Source organism: Myxine glutinosa, chromosome 4 (genome assembly GCF_964187855.1).
Source record: "Myxine glutinosa chromosome 4, kmMyxGlut1.1, whole genome shotgun sequence".
Taxonomy (NCBI): Eukaryota; Metazoa; Chordata; class Myxini; order Myxiniformes; family Myxinidae; genus Myxine; species Myxine glutinosa.
This window is the reverse complement of record NC_136264.1, coordinates 126,013,897-126,037,936: the sequence shown is the minus strand read 5'-3', so window position 1 is coordinate 126,037,936 and position 24,040 is coordinate 126,013,897. Positions and strand designations below refer to the sequence as shown.

Sequence of the window (24,040 nt, the reverse complement as noted above, 5' to 3'; positions counted from 1 at the left end):
GCAGAGAAATTGTTTTTTAAAGGAAATTAAAACTTAAAATGGCACTGAGTTAAGGATCATCAGAATTATCAGAATTACCAAAGTTCAAAGTGCCATAACTTTGTCAAAAATGATCGAAACGTCGTGGAGTTCGAACTTGACCTGTAACTTATCATGAGGAAACCATGTGCCAAGTTTGAAATCATTAGCATTAAGCGTTTAGAAAAGCAAGTCCGGAAAACTGTTCTTTGCGTGACGGACTGACGGACTGACGGACGGAGGGACGGCGTGCAAACCTATAGTCCCCTCCGGTTTACACCGGTAGGGGACTAACAAGCATTCTGAGTATTGCGCTGCAATACATGTCCCCTAAGAAAGTTCAAAGTGCCATAACTTTGTCAAAAATGATCGAATATGTAAATTTATGCACGCTTGATGCTGGTTTTCAAACTTGATCTGAGGTATGCTGAGACACGTGTGTCACGCCTCGCCTCGTTGATAAGCCCGCAAGGTCGCTCCGTGCAGCGGCCTGCACGTATTGCACTGTGTGAGTTATATAATTTATTACCAACTCACGGTCTGAGGTACTAGCGATTCAAGTGATATCCATTTTTAAAATATTTTCGTTTAATTAACGATATCTGCCAAACCACGTGCCCTATCGCAAATTCCAAAACGACATTTTAGTGGACTGACATGCTGAACAGATTTGTGAAGTTTCCCCTCGATTGGATCAAAAATGAGGGAGGGGCTCAGTTTTAAAGGTTCATGCTTAAAAACGTCATAACTCTGAAACCATGTGTTACGTGGTCCTCCCGGTGACTACCCGGTCTCGGTGACCCCCGGACCGTGAGAGGAACTCCGCCAGAAAGATTTATTATGTATGCGCTTTCGTAACGCAATCAATATGAATTCCAACCAAGAACAAAACCCCACACCAAGGATCCGGAATAATCAATGATATATTCCCCCGAGCAATCAACCATCAGCAATCAGCAATCAATAGTACAAAGATGTAAACTCATCTACATTAACTCTAAGATGGCCATCTTATACATTCCTCACGTGAGCCCCACTCCCGACTCCCTCCGTGGTCAATGTCTCTCACAATGTCTCCGTACTCCTGTAGTTCGATCTCCGCACGTGGGCGGTTGAACGGACCCTTCCTGACGTGCTTTCACCGGGCACGTCCCGTACCGGGAACAACGGCTGCAGCGCGCACCTCCTGGCCAAGCAAAGCGGGTAATGTAAAGCAGGCAAAGCAACACGCGGCTTCCCCAGCGCGCGCGGCCCAAGGTGCTACCCGTACGCGGCCTTGTAGACGACGAGGCGAACTGTGCCAGCTGCTTGGTTCCGTGCACGAACCCACAGTGACTTGACGTGTCAAAGGGTAGTTACACGTCCCGGTAACTCCTCTCGCCAGACGGGCTTTGAAACGCCGATTCTCTTACGTTGCTCAATCGATCCCGCTCGCGTCCGAGCTCGGCGAGGAAGAAGAAGAATCGTCGCTTCTCCAGGACCTCGTGTCTTTTCTTCTTCCGTTTCCGGTCTCCTTTTTCCCAGAAGGGCTCCTGACCCTTTAATCACAACAACCTTTAATCGAGTCCACATTGATAAGCAAAGCCCTGAATAGTAATTCACATACCTTCACATAAATATGTAACACTCCCCCCCCCTTCAAGAAAGAAAGTTTGAACCCAGCGAAAACTTTCTTTGCCGGCCATCTTGGATAAACAAACCAGATAACTCACCCCCCCACATCATCAGTTCCCCCCGGGCACAGTTATCACTTAAAAATAAAGCAACAAAATTTCACACAATCCCCGAGATTAATTCCCTCTGGACCAAGCGTCAACCACTTCTAGTTTCTCTTGAATGACGGTTAAGAGGTGGTGACCAAAGCCCCCAAATTTAAACCTCTCTATAGCACTTTATCGGGAGGCCCAGCGGAGTATTCCCTACATGGACGCCTTAAGGAATGTGGAGTTCACGGTTAGTCCGGGGAGGAAAGTTCATTACATGGACGCCTTTAAGAACGTGAAGTTCACGGTTAGTCCGTGCAGGAAAGTTCACTACCTGGACGCCTTTAAGAACGTGGCGTTCACGGTTAGTCCGTGTAGGAGCCCCGGCTCGGCGGCTCCCCCGTGTATAGTGCTTCAACTTCGCCAGACTCCTAACAGTTACGATGGGACCCCTTGTCCCAGCCGTTACGTGACTGGCGGTCTCCTTCTCGGCCAGTGCTCTGACATTCATTCTTTAGGGAGGTGCCGTAACTCTGGGAGCCTCCATAGTAATATCGGCTGCTTCCAACCCTAAAACTACTGCCAAGTTGTCCTCTTCTGTAGACCTCTCGACGCCTACGAAATGCCTTCCCTACTGTTATGGTCCGCCCTTCCAAATCCTTACCATTCCAATTCTTCTCTGCCTCCCTGGCGTCTCTTGTGCTTGCAAACGTGACAAAGCCGAACCCTCTTGACCGTTGCGTTTCCCTGTCTTTTACCACCCGCACTTCCACCAGCGGCCCATATCTGTTGAAGACAGAGGTCAGAACTTCTTCCTCTGTGTTGAAGTTCAGTCCCCCTACAAATAACTTGGAACTTTTGTCGCCATCCCGAGCTGGTGTTGTGTTATTTTTCCTGCTGTGCTCTTTACCAACCCTCGGGTTACCATAAATTTGCCCCCCGGCCAAATCATTCCCGATAATCACAGATACTCCCTCTACCGGAAGCGTGGCTTGTAAACCGACGGTGACCGGTCCTGACACCAAATCGGATTCCAACTGGATGACATGAAGTGGGGCACTAACACAGCCACCGATCCCTTGTAACCGAACACTATCACCACTTGCGGTACTCTTTGACAATGGCAAAATGCCTTCCAGCATTAAGGATTGATGGGCTCCTGTGTCCCTCAAAACCCTAACCGGTCTTGGGTTAGTCAAGTCTCCCTTGAGTGAGACCAACCCCTCATAAATAAATGGTTGGTAACTCTTCTGTGGGCGATTTCTTACGTTTGCCATCGCATTCGGAGTGGTAATAGTCGGACTCCGCTCTGGGTTTTCCCTTTTCATGAGGTAACAACTGGACATCAAGTGTCCAGGTTTCTTGCAAAAAGCGCAAGTAGGCCCGGAGGAAAAACTCGTGGTCTGCCTCGGGCCCCCCGAAAAATAAGTTTGTCTTGGGCCCGTAGCCCCCTGATTTCGAACAGTTTGGGTATCAGCGTTGTCCCCATAATCATCTCGAGGCCGCCGCCATGTATTGTCGTTCTCCGCACCTGCTGTTCCACACCTCCCCTGCGGAGATCTAGGCGAGGAGTTAGGTTCGTGGACCCCTATCCGGTGTGTTAAGGCATAATCATCTGCCATGGTGGCTGCGTCCCACAACTTTGGTACTTTCTTTTCCTGCAGGTACACTTTGATGTCCTCGTGGACACACTGTTGAAATTCCTCCACCAGCATCAGGTCACGCAATGCTTCGAAGTCGTTCCCGACTCCTTTTTTTTTTTTTTTTTTTTTTTTTTGTATACAAGATCGAGGCTCGTGAAAGAGCGAACATTAATCACACAGAAAGACAAACCGACACATAAAACATATAACATAGGGAGCGGTAGACAATATGGGGAGAGAGGGGGAAGGACACAAACACAACATTTGAGAGCAGAGACCGAGAGACATGGAGACATCGAGAGATCTGAGAGAGGGCGAGGGCTTTGGGGGGGGGGCGTGGGAAGGGGGCAGTGGGAGAGGTATAAAACATATGGACACTGCCAGGACTTCCAGGAAAGAAGTTGGAATTTCAAACAAGGTGGATCTGGGGTGAATTAGCGGGGGTAGAAAAGATCAAGGTTTTGTATGGGGGAAGATAAGAAATGGTGGTGAACAGCTGTTTTAAAGACCTGGAGGGAGGAGTGGGATTGAAGGGAGTGAGGTAGTTTGTTCCAGAGGCGGGAGAAAAGAGGAATGAAAGAGTGAAGGTGAGCGGAGAGCCGAGATTTCGGCAGTTTAACCATCAGAGGGTTGCTGGCAGATCTTGTGCGACCTGTAGGAATATTTGGGGGACAGAGCACAGAGAGAGCTGGGGGTGCAAGGCCGGAGAGGAGTCGGTAGAAGACAGAAAGACCACCTACCTGCCTGCGGTGAGTGAGTGAAAGGCCCTCAGAGATAGCTTCATCGCGGGAGATTCCAATAATTCTGAAAGCTTTGGTTTCAACAGCGTGAAGCCGAGCTAGGTGTGAGGCAGGAGCACCGGCCCATAGGGGAGAACAGTATTCCATTGAGCTGCGGATGAAAGCCTTGTATGTGGTGAGGAGCTCAGGTGTGCCGAGGAAGGACTTCGCACGACGGAGGATGCCCAGTCGGCGACTGGCTTTGGAGGCCAGCTTGGAAATGTGGTTTTCCCAAGAAAGATCATGGCAGATAGTGAGACCCAAAATCTTGAGCGACAGAACTTCTTGGAGAGGATTGTTGAGAAAGTAGATGGGAGGGTTGTCCAGTCGATCTTTTCGGAGAGACATAGTAAGAGTGTGAGATTTGTCAGGATTGAAAGACATGTTCCACTTGTTTGACCAGTCTGTGATTTTGTCCAGGTCTTCAGAGAGTGAGGAGGCAGCAGACTGCCGATCTGAGGGAAGAGGAATGGAGCGGCAGAGAGTGGAGCGGCAGAGAGTGGAGTCATCAGCAAAGAGATAGAGAGGATTTTCGAGAGAGTCAGAGAGATCATTGATGAAGACCAGAAAAAGCACGGGGCCCAGAACACTGCCTTGGGGAACTCCAGCCTGAACAGGAAGAGGAGATGAGAGAAACCCATTCAGGGCCACACGTTGACGACGACTAGAGAGGAAGTCCGCCAGCCATGCGTGGAGATTTCCATGGATACCAAAGGAGGAGAGTTTGGTGAGCAGAGCGGGGTGCCAGACCGTGTCGAAGGCACGTGATATGTCGAGGGAGACAGCTCTAATTTCCTGTTTGGCATTGAGGACCTCCATCCATTGTTGAGACAGCAGAAGCAGCATGTCCAGAGTAGAGTGACCTGGTCTGAAACCAAATTGATGATCAGAGATCAAGCCATTGGAGAAGAGGAAAGATTTCATATCAGAAGCAATGATGGATTCCATGACTTTGCTGATAATTGGGAGAAGGCTGATTGGTCTGTAGTTGCTAGGATCTGTTTTTGCACCTTTTTTGTGCAAAGCGGTGATGTTGGCTGATCGGTGTTTTGACTCACACCACCGATCAAACATGTTTTCTTTCACTCTAGCAAACTCCACATGGGTCTCACTCTCCCTCTTCATGGCAATCCTGAATTTTTGCCGGTAAGCTTCCGGAACCAACTCATAGGCTTTGAGGATGTGCTTCTTCAATACCTCATAATCTGCACATTGGTCCATTGGTAGCGCCGAATAAATCTCTTGAGCTTTTCCCACCAGCACACTTTGTACTAGTATGGTCCAGGCCTCCTCTGGCCAGTTTAACTGTAGAGCCACTTTCTCAAAGTGTGGAAAAAATTTAGCGACTTCCTTTTCACTGAAGGGTGGAACCAGCCTCACATGTCTGCCCACATCCCAGGTGTTCTGGCTAGGTGTCGACCCCGTCAGCAAGGGTGGTCCCTCTCCCCGTTCTCTCATTAACTCCAGCTCCTTGAATTTAATTTCTTGCTGAAGCTCCATGTCACGTTCCTTTAATTCCCTGTCCGCTTTTCTCTCCTCTGCTTCGAGGTCCCTTGCAGCTCTCCTCTCCTCTGCTTTTCTTCCTTCTAACCTTTCCTGGAGTTCTCGTTCCACTCTCCTTTCCTCTGCTTGTTTCTCTTCTCTCCTCTCTTCTGCTTTCCTTTCTTCTTCTGCTCTTTCCTTTTCTGCTTTCCTTTCTTCTTCTGCTAACCTTTCCTGGAGTTCTCGTTCCACTCTCCTTTCCTCTGCTTGTTTCTCTTCTCTCCTCTCTTCTGCTTTCCTTTCCTCTTCTTTTAACCTTTCCTGGAGTTCTCGTTCCACTCTCCTTTCCTCTGCTTGTTTCTCTTCTCTTCTCTCTTCTGCTTTCCTTTCTTCTTCTTTGATCCGTTCCTGGCTCCGTAATTGCAACTCCAGTTTCCGGAGCTCAACGTCTTCTGGTTCTTCGGGTAGCCACTGCCAGGCTAACTCGTCCCATGTTCCTAATCCCACCATAGACTGTATCACCGTGGTCTGCAACTCTGCCTTCCTCAAATTAGTTCGGACCTCCAAGTTAAAATGTTTCGCCAATTTCAAGAGGTCCGACTTTAGTAACGCTCGGAACTGTGCCTCACTCGGGGTTACCGCAAAGTTCTGTGCCACAAACGCCATGGTGCCTATCGTTAACACCTGTTAACCTTCACCCAAGACTTTACCCCAATTTCCCCAAAAATTTACCAATTAATACTTAATTAATAAATTTTAATTAATAAAAATATTATTTTATTATTTTATACAATTTTAGATCCCGGACGTAGACCCAATTGCGAATCCGCAAATCGTAATTTGGACGAGCCCCCAATTCTGTTACGTGGTCCTCCCGGTGACTACCCGGTCTCGGTGACCCCCGGACCGTGAGAGGAACTCCGCCAGAAAGATTTATTATGTATGCGCTTTCGTAACGCAATCAATATGAATTCCAACCAAGAAAAAAACCCCACACCAAGGATCCGGAATAATCAATGATATATTCCCCGAGCAATCAACCATCAGCAATCAGCAATCAATCGTACAAAGATGTAAACTCATCTACATTAACTCTAAGATGGCCATCTTATACATTCCTCACGTGAGCCCCACTCCCGACTCCCTCCGTGGTCAATGTCTCTCACAATGTCTCCGTACTCCTGTAGTTCGATCTCCGCACGTGGGCGGTTGAACGGACCCTTCCTGACGTGCTTTCACCGGGCACGTCCCGTACCGGGAACAACGGCTGCAGCGCGCACCTCCTGGCCAAGCAAAGCGGGTAATGTAAAGCAGGCAAAGCAACACGCGGCTTGCCCAGCGCGCGCGGCCCAAGGTGCTACCCGTACGCGGCCTTGTAGACGACGAGGCGAACTGTGCCAGCTGCTTGGTTCCGTGCACGAACCCACAGTGACTTGACGTGTCAAAGGGTAGTTACACGTCCCGGTAACTCCTCTCTCCAGACGGGCTTTGAAACGCCGATTCTCTTACATTGCTCAATCGATCCCGCTCGCGTCCGAGCTCGGCGAGGAAGAAGAAGAATCGTCGCTTCTCCAGGACCTCGTGTCTTTGCTTCTTCCGTTTCCGGTCTCCTTTTTCCCAGAAGGGCTCCTGACCCTTTAATCACAACAACCTTTAATCGAGACCACATTGATAAGCAAAGCCCTGAATAGTAATTCACATACCTTCACATAAATATGTAACACATGTGACGCCTGACGTCATGCTCGCTGACTTTTTTGTTCGTCATAGGTATGCGATTCTGCCTGCAAATTTTGGCCTCGATCTGTTCAGCCGTTGCAGAGAAAAAGGGGTTTTCGTTTTTTCACGAAAAACAATATGGCGACCGAACCACGTGACCTGTGACGTCATAATTACCACTAAAATATTCTACAGACCGAGTCCATCATATGGTGAAAATTTATCTCAATCGGTCCTATTATTGCAGAGAAATTGTTTTTTAAAGGAAATTAAAACTTCAAATGGCACTGAGTTAAGGATCATCAGAATTATCAGAATTACCAAAGTTCAAAGTGCCATAACTTTGTTTAAAATGATCGAAACGTCGTGGAGTTCGAACTTGACCTGTAACTTATCATGAGGAAACCATGTGCCAAGTTTGAAATCATTAGCATTAAGCGTTTAGAAAAGAAAGTCCGGAAAACTGTTCTTTGCGTGACGGACTGACGGACGGAGGGACGGCGTGCAAACCTATCGTCCCCTCCGGTGTACACCGGTAGGGGACTAATAACGGGTATGCCCACCGTGAGCATCGATAACGCAGATCGACCTGGAAAGGTCTGGGCAGTGGTCACTGCAGTCTGGAACCTGTTGCGGAGATGAGTCATCCGCATCCATCTGTCCTGTCTTGGCGTCGTCACACGTGGACGTCCTGAACGTAGGCCATCGGCAACGTCATTAGTGTTCTGGTAACGTCTCACCAATGCAGAAATGGTGTTTCGGTGACAATGGAAATGCACAACCACTTGACGGTGAGACATTCCCCCACGGATCATCCCAATGGCCTCATGACGCTGTGCAGTTGTGAGCCGTGGCGTGACGTGCGTTTCATGAGCCACTTAATTTTTTGAACGATTGAAAATCAAACGATTAACCTCACCAAAGTCAAAGCAGTTTGTGACATTCATGTACTCTATGCAGTTTATCACGATGCACATGCAAAAACGTGTGGCACGTGCCCATACCGAAACCATTGACGTCACGAAACGTGCCGCGTGCATACCTGTTGAATTCACTTTACTAATTGCCGTGTTTAAATCTGTATTTGTATACACAGGTGTTTCTAATATATAATTTCATTTTTTGTGTGCACACTTTCTTTTTGTGGCTAGTAAAGTTTGGAAGGAAGATCTCCGTAAAATAAACCAGGATGTAGGCCGAACTTGATGAAAAACCGGCATTCTATTGGTCTGGTTATTCGCGCCAGGAAATAATGCATTCGATTGTGTGTGTGTGTGTGTGTGTGTGTGTGTGTGTGTGTGTGTGTGTGTGTGTGTGTGTGTGTGTGTGTGTGTGTGTGTGTGTGTGTGTGTGTGTGTGTGTGTGTGTGTGTGTGTGTGTGTGTGTGTGTGTGTGTGTGTGTGTGTGTGTGTGTGTGTTCGTGTGTTTGTGAACAAGATATCTGGAAAAGTTCTAAACGGATTTGGATGAAAGTTGTTGGGATGATTGCCCTTGGGATAAGGAAGAATTGATTAGTTTTTGGTAAAGCTCAGGATATTATTCTGGATCCAGGAATTTTTTGAAGGATTTTTTACCATTGGAAGACAGGGCTCATTTTTTTTTTACATTATCTTCTATATATTCTATATTTAACATTGTGATATGAAAATAGTTTTCATATTTGTTGTAAATGTAGTTTAAACTCGTGGTTATGCATTAGAGCGGTGTATTTTGCTAGCAGCGTCGTCTTCAAGGTTCTTTTTTTTCTTTCTAATAAAGACATATTCTGTCATTTTAAAACCACCAAAGTGTGTATTAGGTTTCCCCGTTTCAGAAAATGTATCGTTTGATACGTATAATGCTTTTAAATTTTTTTTTTTTTTTTTTTTTTGTATACACAGGAGCATTTGTCATTTTATACCTCAGCGAATGTCAATCGCGGTGTCAGTTTTTGATGAACTTATAAAGACTTAGGTGAGTTATAAGTGTGACAAGCATGTGCACGGGATTCTTCCCAGAAGAATGAGTGTTCGCATTATCTTGTACGACTTAAAATGAGCGAGTTTTGTTTTGACGTTTGGGCCAGTTTTATATGTTGTATCCCTAAGGAATGAAACGAACGTTTTCCTGGCTTACAATTTTATTTGAAGTCTAACATGCCTCAAAATACACTCACTTACATAGAATTGAACGCTAAATCAGAAAATGTAAGTGAAATTGCCTCGTTTTTTTTTTTACATTATCTTCTATATATTCTAAATATATATATCTGTGCAGTGTCTGTCTTGTGTTGTCACTGAACTACTCCCTCAAACTTTTGTGAAATCGTACTATTCCAACTTGACCCACGGCGGGAGTATGCGCGCTACTGAGTGGCGTTCTCGTTTAAGCCTGTTACCGGTTACAGTCACCCTTCTTGGGTGGAAAAATATCGAATAAAGTACGCTGTCTATTCGCGCCTTTATCTGACATGATGTGAAGCCAAATCTCCACTAAACGATTTTTACAGCGATCGACGACATATTTCGAGACGAAACAGCCACAGCCAATCTCCACATGTTGACAATTTCTAAAACTACTCCATCACGCAGTGCGTTATCTTCTGAAATTCTATTGGTTAAGCGCAGCGCCAGCGGCGACATCAAAGCTTAGGCAGCTAGGCAAAAACGGAACTTTCTAAAATCAAAATAAGGGGGAGCGCGCACCACTTGCGCCCCCCTCTAAATCCGCCTCTGAACTTAAAGCGTGCGTGAAGATCGTTGACAGCTTCGAAAAACCGTGCCCTCGCCGACAAGATCTCTCGAGACCCCATTGAAAGGGAGGTAAAAATTGGGCGTGGCAATGGACTCGTTATCCAATGAGCATGCAATGCACTCGGGTTGGGTCTTTATAAATGCTCCCATGTCAATTGAGAAAGTGGCCTGTGGTTGAATAGTGGGGGTTGGGAGAAAAGAGCGAAACAAACATTGCAAAGAAGAAACCCCAAGATGGAGATGGAGATGGAGATGGAGATGGAGATGGAGATGGAGATGGAGGAGAGCAAGATGACGGCCCTTAAGAACTACGTATTTCGACGTGGAAAGGTGAGAAGCTTGTGTACCTGTGCCTATCGCGTAGCATTACAACGATATAATATTTCCTCGGGGGTTATGGATGACCGGATATTGGCAATTCCTCCATGGTGCTGATATACATATTATATATATATATATATATTTGATTTCAATTGCCTGCTCCTGACATGACGACTGTGCTCGAAATTCAAATATAATTTCAGCAGATCCATGAATTATATTTGTCTGATCATGAAAAACGTCTCTCGTAAGCTTATCTCGTAAGCTTATTATTAAAATAGCTTTCTGCAAGCAAGTCAACTAACACTACTCAAGTCGTTCTGAAATCTGAGCGTAAATGTTGTAAACTTTCTTTTGTTCGAGTCGAGCTTTATTACTTCCGCCAGGGAGTAATGCATTCGATCGTGTGTGTATGTGTGTGTGTGTTTGTGAACAAGATATCTCGAAAAGTTCTGAACGGATTTGGATGAAAGTTGGTGGGATGATTGCCCTTGGGATAAGGAAGAATTGATTAGTTTTTGGTGAAGCTCAGGATATTATTGCGGATCCAGGAATTTTTTGAACGATTTTTTTACCATTGGAACATAGGGCTCAGCAGCGGCCACGCACGGCGGGAGTATGCGCTCCACTGAGTCGCGGTCTAGTTTCCCCATGCTTTATTACTGTGGGAAGGTGGTGATTGCAAGAAAGATGAGAAAAGTTGGGTGCTAGTGAGGAGCAGACAATAGGTTCAAGATTTTATTCGGTTGTTTCAGTGTCGGCTCTGATTAATTATTGATTATATCTTAGCTGTTATGGTTACTCATTTCATTCAAGCATTGCTGTTCTACAATCATGGCATTCAAAATATTTCAGCTGAATAGGCAGCAACACTTCGCAAAACAGTCACTGTCACACTGTGGTAACTTTACAAAGCAAAATAGTTGAAAAACAAGCATTCTGAGTATTGCGCTGCAATACATGTCCCCTACCAAAGTTCAAAGTGCCATAACTTTGTCAAAAATGATGGAATATGCAAATTTATGTACGGTTGATGATGGTTTTCAAACTTGATCTGAGGTATGCTGAGACACATGTGTGTCACGCCTCGCCTCGTTGAACCCGCAAGGTCGCTCCGTGGACGTATTGCACTGTGAATTTTATAAATTATTACCAACTCACGGTCTGAGGTACTAGCGATTCAAGAGATATCCATCTTTTTTAATATTTTCGTTTAATTAACGATATCTGCCAAACCACGTGCCCTATCGCAAATTCCAAAAAGTCATTTTAGTAGACTGACATTCTGAACAGATTTGTGAAGTTTCCCGTCGATTGGATCAAAAATGAGGGAGGGGCTCAGTTTTAAAGGTTCATGCTTAAAAACGTCATAATGCTGAAACCATCAGTAATTTATTATATTTTTCGGTTCACGATCAATGATCGATGTGTATATATATGTTGCTCGGCTTGGCTCCGCCCCTCGGGAAAGCGCGCGTTGTCGCGCTGTTGACGTTCGCGAGGCGAGGCTGGGGACACGCAGTGCGGCTTGAGAACTCGAGAATAAACAAAAGATATCCTTTAAAAATATATATATTTTCGTTTAATTAACGATATCTGCCAAACCACGTGCCCGATCGCAAATTCCAAAAGGACATTTTAGTGCTGAATAGATCTGTGAAGTTTCCCCTCGATTGGATCAAAAATGAGGGAGGAGCTAGGTTTTAAAGGTTCATGCTTAAAAACGTCATAACTCTGAAACCATGTGATGCATGACGTCATGCTCGCTGACTTTTTTGTTCGTCATGGGTATGCGATTCTGCCTGCAAAGTTTGGCCTCGATCTGTTCAGCCGTTGCAGACAAAAAGGGGTTTTCGTGTTTTCACGAAAAACAATATGGCGACCGAACCACATGACCTGTGACGTCATAATTACCATTAAAATATTCTCCAGACAGAGTTCCCCCTACGGTGAAAATGTGATCTCAATCGGTCCTATTATTGCAGAGAAAATCTTTTTTAAAGGAAATTAAAACTTAAAATGGCACTGAGTTAAGGATCATCAGAATTATCAAAATTACCAAAGTTCAAAGTGCCATAACTTTGTTAGAAATGATCGAAACGTCGTGAAGTTCGAACTTGACCTGTAACTTATCATGAGGAAACCATGTGCCCAGTTTGAAATCATTAGCTTTAAGCGTTTAGAAAAAAAGTCCAGAAAACTGTTCTTTGCGTGACGGACTGACGGATTGACAGACGGAGGGACGGCGTGCAAACCTATAGTCCCCTCCGGTGTACACCGGTAGGGGACTAATAACATTAACAGTAAAAGACAAAAGTCAACTGGAACGCCACTCAGGAGAGCGCATACTCCCGCCGTGGGTTTAGTCGGAATAATACGTTTTGTTTAACACCCCCTCTCCCCAAAACAATAAATGAAAAAGAAAGTAAGCCATAACTCAGAGAATTTTGATATATGTCGGAATTAGAGGAGAAAAACGTCATTTAAGAATAAGAATAAAAGCTTATGCAGTAAAACATAAAAAATCTTTCCCAAAAATTTTTCCAAAAAAATTCCTGGATCCGGAATAATATCCTGAGCTTCACCAAAAACTAATCAATTCTTCCTTATCCCAAGTGCAATCATCCCACCAACTTTCATCCAAATCCGTTCAGAACTTTTCCAGATATCTTGTTCACGAACACACACAAACACACACACACACACACACACACACACACACACACACACACACACACACACACACACACACACACACACACACACACACACACACACACACACACACACACACACACACACACGGACAGACACGATCGAATGCGTTACTCCCTGGCGAAAGTAATAAACCTGAAAATCGCAGAGCCAGAACCAGAATTATTTATTTGGTCTGGGAAGCCCATCTGAGGTTTCTTCTTCAGCCTCTCAACCCTGGGTGAATATGCGATCTTAAAAAAAAAAAAAAGTTGGAATTTTGCCAAATCTGTTTCATTCGTTTGTTAATATACCTCAGCCATTGACAAATCTGGAACTAAGTCTTTATAAGTTCATCAAATACTGACACCGCGAATGACATTCGCTGAGCTAAATGTTGATATCTCTTCTGAGGTAAAAAAAAAAAAAAAAAAAAAAAAAAAAATTTAAAGCATTATACGTATCAAACGATACATTTTATGAAATGGGGAAACCTAATAGACACTGGTGGTTTTAAAATGACAGAATATGTCTTTATTAGAAAAAAAAATTGAACATTGAAGACGACGCTGCTAAAAAAAAATACACCGCTCTAACGCATAACCACGAGTTTAAACTACATTTACAACAAATATGAAAACTATTTTCATATCACAATGTTAAATATAGAATATATAGAAGATAATGTTAAAAAAAAGAGCCCTATCTTCCAATGGTAAAAAATTCCTGGATCGGGCATAATATCCTGAGCTTCACCAAAAACTAATCAATTCTTCCTTATCCCAAGGGCAATCATCCCACCAACTTCCATCCAAATCCGTTCAGAACTTTTCCAGATATCTTGTTCACAAACGCACACAAATGGACACGAGTGAATGCATTACTCCCTGGCGGGAGTAAAAATGGCGATGGCAGAAATACGTGTTGTATCTCATACAAAACCAGTGCCATTCTCTGGAGACCACCCCCAATGGTATAGCACCACACGGGCCTCACGTGCAAACTCCTCATAAGAAGATAGCCGACCGTCTTCTCGGGTCTCAAACGTCACCCACAATTCCCCGCGGCTCACGCAACCTCCGCTCCAAATCCCGCGGTACACCAACTCTCGCGGGATTTACGCTATATTCCGTTGTGGAATTATCAGTGCTTTAATACTGTTACGTGGTCCTCCCGGTGACTACCTGGTCTCGGTGACCCCCGGACCGTGAGAGGAACTCCGCCAGAAAGATCTATTATGTATGCGCTTTCGTAACGCAATCAAGCTGAATTCCAATCAATAAGAAACCCCACACCAAGGATCCGGAATAATCGATGATATATTCCCCGAGCAATCAACCATCAACAATCAGCAATCAATACTACAAAGATGTAAACTCATCTACACTAACTCTAAGATGGCCATCTTATACATTCCTCACTTGAGCCCCACTCCCGATTCCCTCTGTGGTCAATGTCTCTCACAATGTCTCTCTTCTCCGCACACGGGCGGTTGAACGAACCCCGGGCGGACGTGCTCCAAACGTGCCCGTCTCGTACCGGGGACAGCTGCTGCAGCGCACACCTCCTTGCCAAGCAACGGGGCAAAACCAAACGTGGCTTGCAACGCGCGCGAGGCCCAAAGTGCGACCCGTACGCGTCCTTGTAGACGGGGCAAAACCAAGCGCGGCTTGCACCACGCGCGAGGCCCAAAGTGCGACCCGTACGCGTCCTGGTAGACGGTGAAGCAAACTGTGCCGGACGCTTGGTTCCGTGCACGAACCCACGGCACTTTGACGTGTCAAGGGGTAATTACTTTCGCCCGTCGGGCTTTCAAATGCCGATTCTGTTACGTTGCTCAATAGCGATACCGCTCGCGTCCGAGCTCGGCGAGGAAGAAGAAGAATCGTCCTTCTCCCGGACCTCGTGTCTTTTCTTCTTCCGTTTCCGGTCTCCTTTTCCCCAGAAGGGCTCCTGACCCTTTAATCACAACAACCTTTAATTGACTACACATTGATAAGCAAAGACCTGAATAGTAATTCACATACATTCACATAAATATGTAACAATACCACCTGGTTACATACAGTGCATTCAGAAAGTATTCAGACCCCTTCAGTTTTTTCACATTTTATGTTGCAGCCTTATGCTGAAATCGTTTAAATTCATTTTTTCCCTCATCAATCTGCACTCAGCACCCCATAATGACAAAGAGAAAACAGGATTTTAGAAAGTTTTGCAAATTTATTAAAAAGAAAAAAACTGAAATATCACATTGACATAAGTATTCATAACCTTTGCTATGACACTTGAAATTTAGCTCAGGTGCCTCCCATTTCTCTTGATCATCTTTGAGATGTTTCTACACCTTGATTGGAGTCCACCTGTGGTAAATTCAATTGATTGGACATGATTTGGAAAGGCACACACCTGCCTATATAAGGTCTCACAGCTGACAATGCATATCAGAGCAAAACCCAAGCCATGAGGTCGAAGGAACTGCCTGCAGAGCTCAGACAGAATTTTGTCGAGGCACAGATCTGGGGAAGCCTACAAAAAAATTTCTGCTGCATTGAAGGTTCCCAAGAGCACAGTTGCCTCCATAATTCTTAAATGGAAGAAGTTTGGAACAACCAGGACTCTTCCTGCTATTAATCATGTTGGGGTGGAGACTGTGGGTTGTTATAAATATATTGTTGGTTTGGTTCTGGGGCCACAAGGGAAACTAGATATCTTTGCTCACAAAGCCATCGCCAAGGGTAAGCCTATAGAGTATGTATGTGATATAAGGGGTCTAAAGAGTACATTCCAATCGTAGTTATACGTGTTTGTGGTTTATAAAAATTTTACCTTTGGTAGAAGCCGTTGGGCCGCCCACGAAAATGGCATGATAAGCTATTTATAAACGTTGACTCGACGTTTGTTCAAGGAGGAAAAACCCCTTGGAGGTGGGATATTATTGGTATCAATATTGTTTTGTAATAACAATGTGTAGCTAATATCGTTAGTTTTGTTATTAGAAGCCGCCTTGGAAAAACGCCACGATGAAGCTAACTTAACATGAATATACACCTCAACACGCAACCCATTGATGGCAATGGTGGGGAATACCCGCTCGGGGGAGAAAGCCCCCTTCGGGAGGGGGTGGGGGGGAATGAATGGCCACAACCTTTATTTTGCAACCCTTAGTCATCCTGTCAAGTTTGGTTGAGATTGGATAAGGAACGATGGAATGTATCGGGTCAAAAATTAATCAGACAGATGCCAAATTGCGTATTTTAGTACGATTCACAATTACGTAAGGTGATGGAATCTCACGATACGTGATCAACCAATACATTTATCATTTCTGTGCCTTCTTCAGTCGAACGTCAGGCATTGTCAGCCGGTTCGTGAAGGACTTGGGGAAAACAAACTTACTGCACCTGTATGTTTCTATTTGTAGGAGATTAAAATGATTCAGAAGAAAACGACAGGTGTAGAACGTTTTGTAGAAAGACGAGTGTTTTGAATGATTTTGTACATAGGTTGTAATCAGGATTATCAGATTTTCCCAGAATTGCATGGTACTGGTACGTTTTGAGACCACAGAAGATTAATTTGCCTTCCACGATTTGCAAAGGTACCTGGAAATTCTACTTTGCTCTGCAGATTATCAATCCACTTCAATACTTTTGTCAGCCAGGTGTTGGCTTTAGATCTTGGTGACGTGCCGTTACATAACACCAGGTGGGTTGACTCAGCCTGTCATCCTTCCGAATTCGGCAAAATGAGTACCAACTCACTGGTAATTGGGGCACCATCAGCGGCACTTTCAGAAATAATGCAACCGGCAGCCACAGGCTGCATACGAATCAACAACAACAATTTTCACGAAAATCACACAATAGAGATTAATCACTTCAAGGCCTGCCATCAAAGGAGCATGAACCTTGTTTGTGTTATGTGCTGTCTTTGAGAGTAGGAGTCATCAACCCTTAATGGAAACGTACAAACAAAGCAGCCAACAACATCGAGACAAGGAAAAAGTTGGGACAAAGGAGTGCCACATATATTGGCTTAATGGGGCCTTGTTGAAACTTTATGGACCAGATAGTTTCTCTTGACACATTTTCATTGCTGCCTTTATATTTCATATTAAGATTCCATTTTCTTCATTGTGTAACATTGTTGGCGTGAGTGGAATCACTGAAATATATAAAATGGTCTTGAGGAAGAGGGAGATGCACCTTTTAAGACGAAAAATATTGACCTGTAATGCAAAATTATGAAATACGGCAAGTATGAATAAAATGTTTGCCATTGTTAATTTCATTCAGGCTGATCTGAATTCTAATCCGAATGATGGAGATGAGAATACCGAACGTGGAAACTGGAACAGCAAGACTGAATACCTGCTTTCTATGATCGGATTTGCTGTGGGTCTTGGTAATGTCTGGCGCTTCCCCTACCTGGCCTACAAGAATGGAGGAGGTACTTCTACACGCATTATTGCATACTGATAACTGATAAGTGTATATATATATATATATATATATATATATATATATATATATATATACATATCAACATTATAAAATACGTAATTTGGTGTGTCTGACCATGATACATCCGGTCATTACTTGTGAAATCTCAACCAAACTTGACAGGAGGACTAAGGGTCACATGATGGAGGTTGTTGTGACTTCATTTGCCCCCTTCCTCAAGAGTTTTCCGCCTTGCGTGAAATCCGTGTTGAGGTGTATGTTATTAGAAAACGACAAGAATACAAAATGTTTTGGTCCCCCCCCTCTCCAAGGAGTTTTTCCCTCTTTATACATGTGAATACATTTATACACGTTAACACTGCACATACGCCGTGTTAACGTGCATAAATAGCTTAGCGTGGCCTTTCGTGGGGCAAGCTTATCAGAAATAAAAATGTATTGTAAACCACAAACACCTATGATTACCTTTTCCTATAGTCACTACTTCTGTTTAACATGAAACAAAGAAATGTGAAGGAATCCTGACATTGAGGTTGAGTGGAATCTTAGAATTACCTGCTTATCGCATCCACCACAGACGAACGGAGCAGCGCTTAGATCTACTGTAATCTATATACCAAAAATAAGTTATAACATGACCCATCCTTATGCTCCCGGAGGTATGTATGTTAAATGGATGATCATAATTACCTCCACCACCAAAGGTGAATGGAGGTTTTGTTTTCACCCCTGTCTTGTTTGTTTGTGAACAAAATATCTCAAAGATGTGGACGGATTTGGACGAAACTTGGCAGAGATGTAGTGTATGTCACAATGACTAAATGATTAGATGTCGGTGAAGATCCGGATTCGGATCCGGCTCTGATAATTTTTTAAGTGATTCTTCACCATTTGGAGATAGGGCCAAAAACGATACATAGCAGGATATCTCAAAGTTGTGGATGGATTTGGACGAAACTTGGTGGACCAGTTGGGTGTCTGACAAGGACAAACAGATTCGATTTGGTGAAGATCTGAATATGGATTCGGATATGATAATTTAATTTTTTCAGTGATTCTTTGCCATTGAGTGATATGGCCAACCAGGTGGAGGTATGATCTCCACTGAGTGCCGTTCTTGTTTCTTCTGTTTTAAGTATAATTTGTGTGATGATGAAATGTGTAATACATACTTTTGTTTTGAAATAATGATCCTCATGAGGTACGAAATGTTTTCTTGAGTGAACAGGTTTGCTATTCTTTAGGTCACAAAGGGTTTGCATTATGAAGAGAAATTACAAACTTACCATTGGAACCCGGGGGAAGTATATGGAAACGATAATATTGTCGCGCGGACCCTTCCGGTTAATACCAGGGACCACGGAAGACCAGAATGGCTTTAACGGAGGCGACGATCAATGCGGATTGTGCTATCAAACGCGGGAAGAAAAGGGAAGAGAAGAGGAAGAAGCGGGAGCACATAACTATGGAAGGGGAACTAACTCAAACGGACACAAGATTTGCAGGGAATGGAAAATAATACAAGGGTTTATTAAAATAAAAGGTAGGGACAGGTAAACGCGATACTAATTCTAAATTGGGATCCCACACACCAGACTGCAGATACGAGACGAGGGAAAGAGTTACCAAAGAAACACGTTCGTCTATTTGTGAAATGGTGCGTCCTTATCTGTCTTGTCTTGCGTCCGTCGACCAACGCGGCTGGTGTCCGGCCCTCGCTTGTGCGCCACCAGGCTTCGAGCGATCCACTCGCCCCGGCCTCGTCTGTTCAGTGGCACACCACGAGGTCCCTCGCTCCAAGCTCCAAAGCACCGCTCCAAGCACCATGCGTCCAATGCCCTAAAAGCACCACGCGGCCCAAAGCACTGCCAGCGATCTCCACACGAGGTCCACCGCGAGGAGAGACAGGAGAGAGAACAGCGTCTTGATGAGGAAAGCCACAGGGAGGAATGCGACTGCACCGCTAAGAAAAACCAAGAGAGCTGCTGCTCCGAGCCAAGCGCAAGTTCGCGCGTCATCCAGCGCATCCTTTATATAACCTTCCCAGTGACGTCAATCTTGGCACGCTCCTCAATCAGCGTCACGTAGCTTCCTGCAAGCCACCGAACCTTCCAGCGACCTCCCTCCAATGAACAACCTCCTTCTTAGTTGCGTCTTCGCACCTCCCACACTGGTTGGCTGGAGGTTCGCGCCTACCATGCTGACCAATCACAGGCCTCCTGGGCATGTTGCTATGCTAGTTCGTGATGCGACCGGCGGTGTCCTGGCCTGGTTTCCTGTCCGTTTTCTTCCAAAGTCATTGTCAGGGAAGGGAATTTAATTACTGTGGGCAATAAAGGGCCTATCTAAATGTTTACAGGTGTGCGTTGCCATAAGGGACAAAGGTTTGATTACCAGGTGTGATGCACAAGGGCTGTTGTCTTTAATCCCTTCAACTACCTAGCACACGAACATCCTGGTATGTTCACAGGTATACTCCTTGTAGTGAAATTATACCAAGGTGAACCCAGGGGTGCTCGCTACGGAAGGGGCCGTCTATAAGACCCGGGACAACCGGGGCGCGCGGACACTTCAGCGGAACTCACTGTGACATTATCCAGTAGTTTGAATGGTATGTACGCCCCCAAATGCTGCACTGACAATGCGCTGCGCTAACCATTGTTATATTGAAACTACCATTGCTGCTCAGGAAATGCTCTGATTTAATGCCTGTTGCATGCATGTATTCTTACAGGATGTACTGCAGATCTAAATGATATTAAAACCTACCCAGAGGTCAAGTCGTGTCTGAGCTTGATTTTCACGACATTTAATATTTAGATCGCCGGAATGGCTGACCACAAGATGATCGTGGTACCGATTCTTGGAGCCGACCCTCAAGCTGAGGGATCTGCATCGGAGTTTGCTCATTGGCTCAACACGCTGCAGAATTACTTTGCGGCTCACGAGACAGAGCCCACCGCTGCGATAAAGCTGTCCGTGTTACAGTCCAAGGTCCATCACACTGTTTTCAAGAACATTTCTCGATTTGGGACGTACGCTACGGCCCTAGCCGAGCTGAAGCGCCTCTACGTAAAGACACGGAGCGCTGTGCACGGCCGGCATCAACTCTCTCAGCGGCGACAGCAACCGTCTGAATTGATCGATCGCTTCGCGCAGGAGTTGCGCTACCTATTGGCTGACTGCGTGCAGGACGTCCGGACCCACGAGCAAGTGCAGGACGATTTGCTCCGAGATTCATTCATCTCCGGAATTAGTTCTGGAGTCTTGCGGCTCCGTCTCTTGGAGGTCGCGGAGCTGACATTTACAGAAGCACTACGGCTGGCACGCGTATACACAGATGCCCGAGAACAATTGACCGCATATGATCACCCACGAGTCGTGGCGGGGACCTCGCAACTCGCGCGACCTGAGAGGGCTACCGCCGAGGATACGGAGGAGGACCCGACCACCACTACGGCCGAGTCTCTGGGAGCTCCGGAAGCGGACTCCGCTTCCGGCCTCACTGCTGCAGCCGCTGCCCGGCCACGGCCTGCCCGGTATGCAAAATGTTATTTTTGTGGAAATCGGCAGCATCCTCGCTCTGAATGCCCGGCCCGAGAGGCGACATGTCACCTGTGCTCCACCAAGGGCCATTTTGCAAAGGTCTGCAGAAAGGCCGCTCGGGGCACGCATTCCCGAGCGACCTTGAATGGGCTCATCGCGGAGCCAACGGATCGAGTGCCGGACGGGGCGCCTCGCTCTGCTTTGAAGAGCCGCTCTCCCCCTCGCGGGCCTCTGGCTACTCGCCCGACCTTGGTGAGATACATCGGGCCGCCGAAACAAATGGCGCGAAAGCGACCGGTCACAGCGCGTCTGACCTTGGCTGGCGTTCGAACGACTACTTCAAACAAGCGACATGCTCCTGCTTTGGAAACACCTCTCGAAGTGCGGCAAACGCAGCACGTGACACGAGCCCCATCTGACGGCAGCTTTTGCGAATTACATGCACCCACTTTAGCATGTGAATCTGCAGATGGCAGAAATCTTTCTCACGTGACTCGAGCCCCATCTGACGGCAGCTTTTATGAATTACATGCACCCACTTTGGCATATGACTCTGCAGACGGCAGAGACCTTTCTCACGTGGCTCGAGCGCCATCTGGCGGCTGCTCTTACGACCAACCCACACCCACTCTGGCAAATGACTGCAGACGGCAGAGACCTTTCTCACGTGGCTCAAGCGCCATCTGGCGGCTGCTCTTACGACCAACCCACACCCACTCTGGCAAATGAAACTGCTGACTTCAATGCTCCTGCTGAGGCCCAACCTGCCGACGCTGCCCGAAGGATTGCAGCCGGTGTGGGATCCACCCGCGAGGCGCGATCTTCTCGCCCGGCCGGAACTATACCTGCCGGGTCTGCCGGCCTAGCGCAGGCCTTCATTCCGCTCACGGTCGCGGGCGTTTTTGCGCAAGCTTTGATTGACACGGGGTCCACGGATAGTTTTATTGATCAGCGACTCGTGCATCAACATGGGTGGCCGGTTCTCGGGACAACCCGCCGGATCTTCATGGCCTCTCAGGGACTTCGGTTGAGCACAAAAGGGGCGTGTCGATTGAAACTTGTGATAAAACGGACGCACGTTCCCGGACGTGTATCTCATGGTATTACCGGCCTTATGCACTGACGTTCTGTTAGGACTTGATTTCCTTAAGCGGCATGGACGTTTGGAAATAGACTTCGGAGGGCCGGACACGCTCGCTGTGTGCGCCCTCGCTCAAATGGACATGGAGCCACTCTCACTGTTCCCGAACCTGACCACTGATTGTACCCCTGTAGCCGTCAAATCGCGGCGCTACCCTCGCGCGGACGCGCAATTCATTGCGGAAGAAACGGCCCTGCTCTTGAAGGACGGTATCATAGAACACAGTAGGTCACCGTGGCGGGGGCCAAGTCTTAGTGGTGCGGAGTGAGGCCCACCGCCGGCGTATGGTAATCGACTATTCGCAGACGATTAATCGTTTTACACAGCTGGATGCCTACCCCTTACCGGGGATGGACGCCCTGGTATGCCAGGTGGCCCTGTATTCCGTTTATAGCACTCTCGATCTGCGTAGTGCGTATCAAGTCCCCATCTCTAGGGCTGATCGCGTCTTTACAGCCTTTGAATCGGGTCAGCGGTTGTACCAGTTCACGAGACTTCCCTTTGGGGTAACGAACGGCGTCGCTTGTTTTCAGAGAGCTATGGATGACCTCGTTGCGAAGGAGAATTTGACCGATGTCTTTGTCTATCTGGACAATCTTACGGTTTGTGGGTATGACCAGGAGCATCACGACGCTAATCTGAAACGCTTCCTCGAGGTCGCGCGGAAATATCGCTTAACCATGAATGCGGCGAAGTGTCAATACTCTCTACGCACGGTAGACCTTTTGGGGTACACCGTGACCCATGGCTCCGTCTCTCCGGATAAGGAGCGTCTGCGCCCTTTGCTCGATATGGCTCCGCCTAGCGATCGGGCTTCGCTGAAACGCGCTCTAGGGCTGTTCGCCCACTACTCAAAGTGGGTGCAAAATTTCTCCGCAAAGCTCCGCCCCCTCGTGGCCTGCGACACTTTCCCCATGGGCCCGGCCGCCCTGGCGGCCTTCGAGGGCCTTAAAGTCGACATTGCTGGCGCCGCTGTCGCGACGATTGACGAGGGTGCCTCTTTCATTTTGGAGAGTGATGCCTCGGATCATGCGATAGCGGCGACTCTCTCCCAAGGAGGCCGCCCTGTGGCTTTCTTCTCGCGGACTCTCACCTCCGCCGATCGGAGGCATTCGTCTGTCGAAAAGGAAGCGTACGCGATCGTCGAATCAATTCGGCAATGGCGTCCGTATCTGCTTGGGCGGAGTTTCCAAATCATCACGGACCAACAGAGTGTTGCGTTTATGTACGACACCTTACATGCTCAGCGCATTAAGAATGAGAAAATCACCCGTTGGCGTATCGAACTCGCCGACTTCTGCTACACCATCAAATACCGCCCGGGGAAGGATAACCTGGTCGCTGACGCCTTATCGAGGCCGGCCACTTGCGCGGGGGTTGTAACTTTGGAGGGGCTGCGCACTTTGCACAGCACTGTGTCATCCCGGGGTAACGCGCTTCGCGCATTTTGTGCGCGCGGGCAATCTGCCGTACTCGATGGAGGACATCCGCCGCATCTGCCGTGATTGCGCGATCTGTGCGGAACTCAAACCGCGTTTTTATAGCCCCCCTCTGGGGACACTCGTTAGGGCTACTAGACCGTGGGAGCGCTTGGCCATGGACTTCAAAGGGCCGCTGCCGATGTCGAGCAACTCTCGCTATATGCTCACTATCGTCTGAGTATTCCCGATTCCCCTTTGCTTACACGTGCGGGGATATGTCGGCTGCCACGGTTATTCGGTGCCTGCAGAATTTGTTTTCTATGTTCGGGTATCCGGCCTACGTGCATACCGATCGGGGTGCGGTGTTCCTGTCCC

At 46.7% G+C, this 24,040-nt stretch overlaps 1 protein-coding gene across 1 annotated transcript in view; it reads left to right on the top strand.

The window, feature by feature from the left end:
* The first annotated feature begins 10,058 nt into the window (after positions 1–10,058).
* Positions 10,059–24,040, top strand: part of LOC137418771 (sodium- and chloride-dependent neutral and basic amino acid transporter B(0+)-like) — a 193,619-nt gene continuing 179,637 nt past the window's right edge. Inside the window, exons 1-2 of the mRNA XM_078776390.1 lie at positions 10,059–10,406; positions 17,390–17,543. Coding sequence (XP_078632516.1) covers positions 10,311–10,406; positions 17,390–17,543 — 250 coding nt within the window. The 5' untranslated portion in view covers positions 10,059–10,310. The remainder of the gene's footprint in view (positions 10,407–17,389; positions 17,544–24,040) is intronic.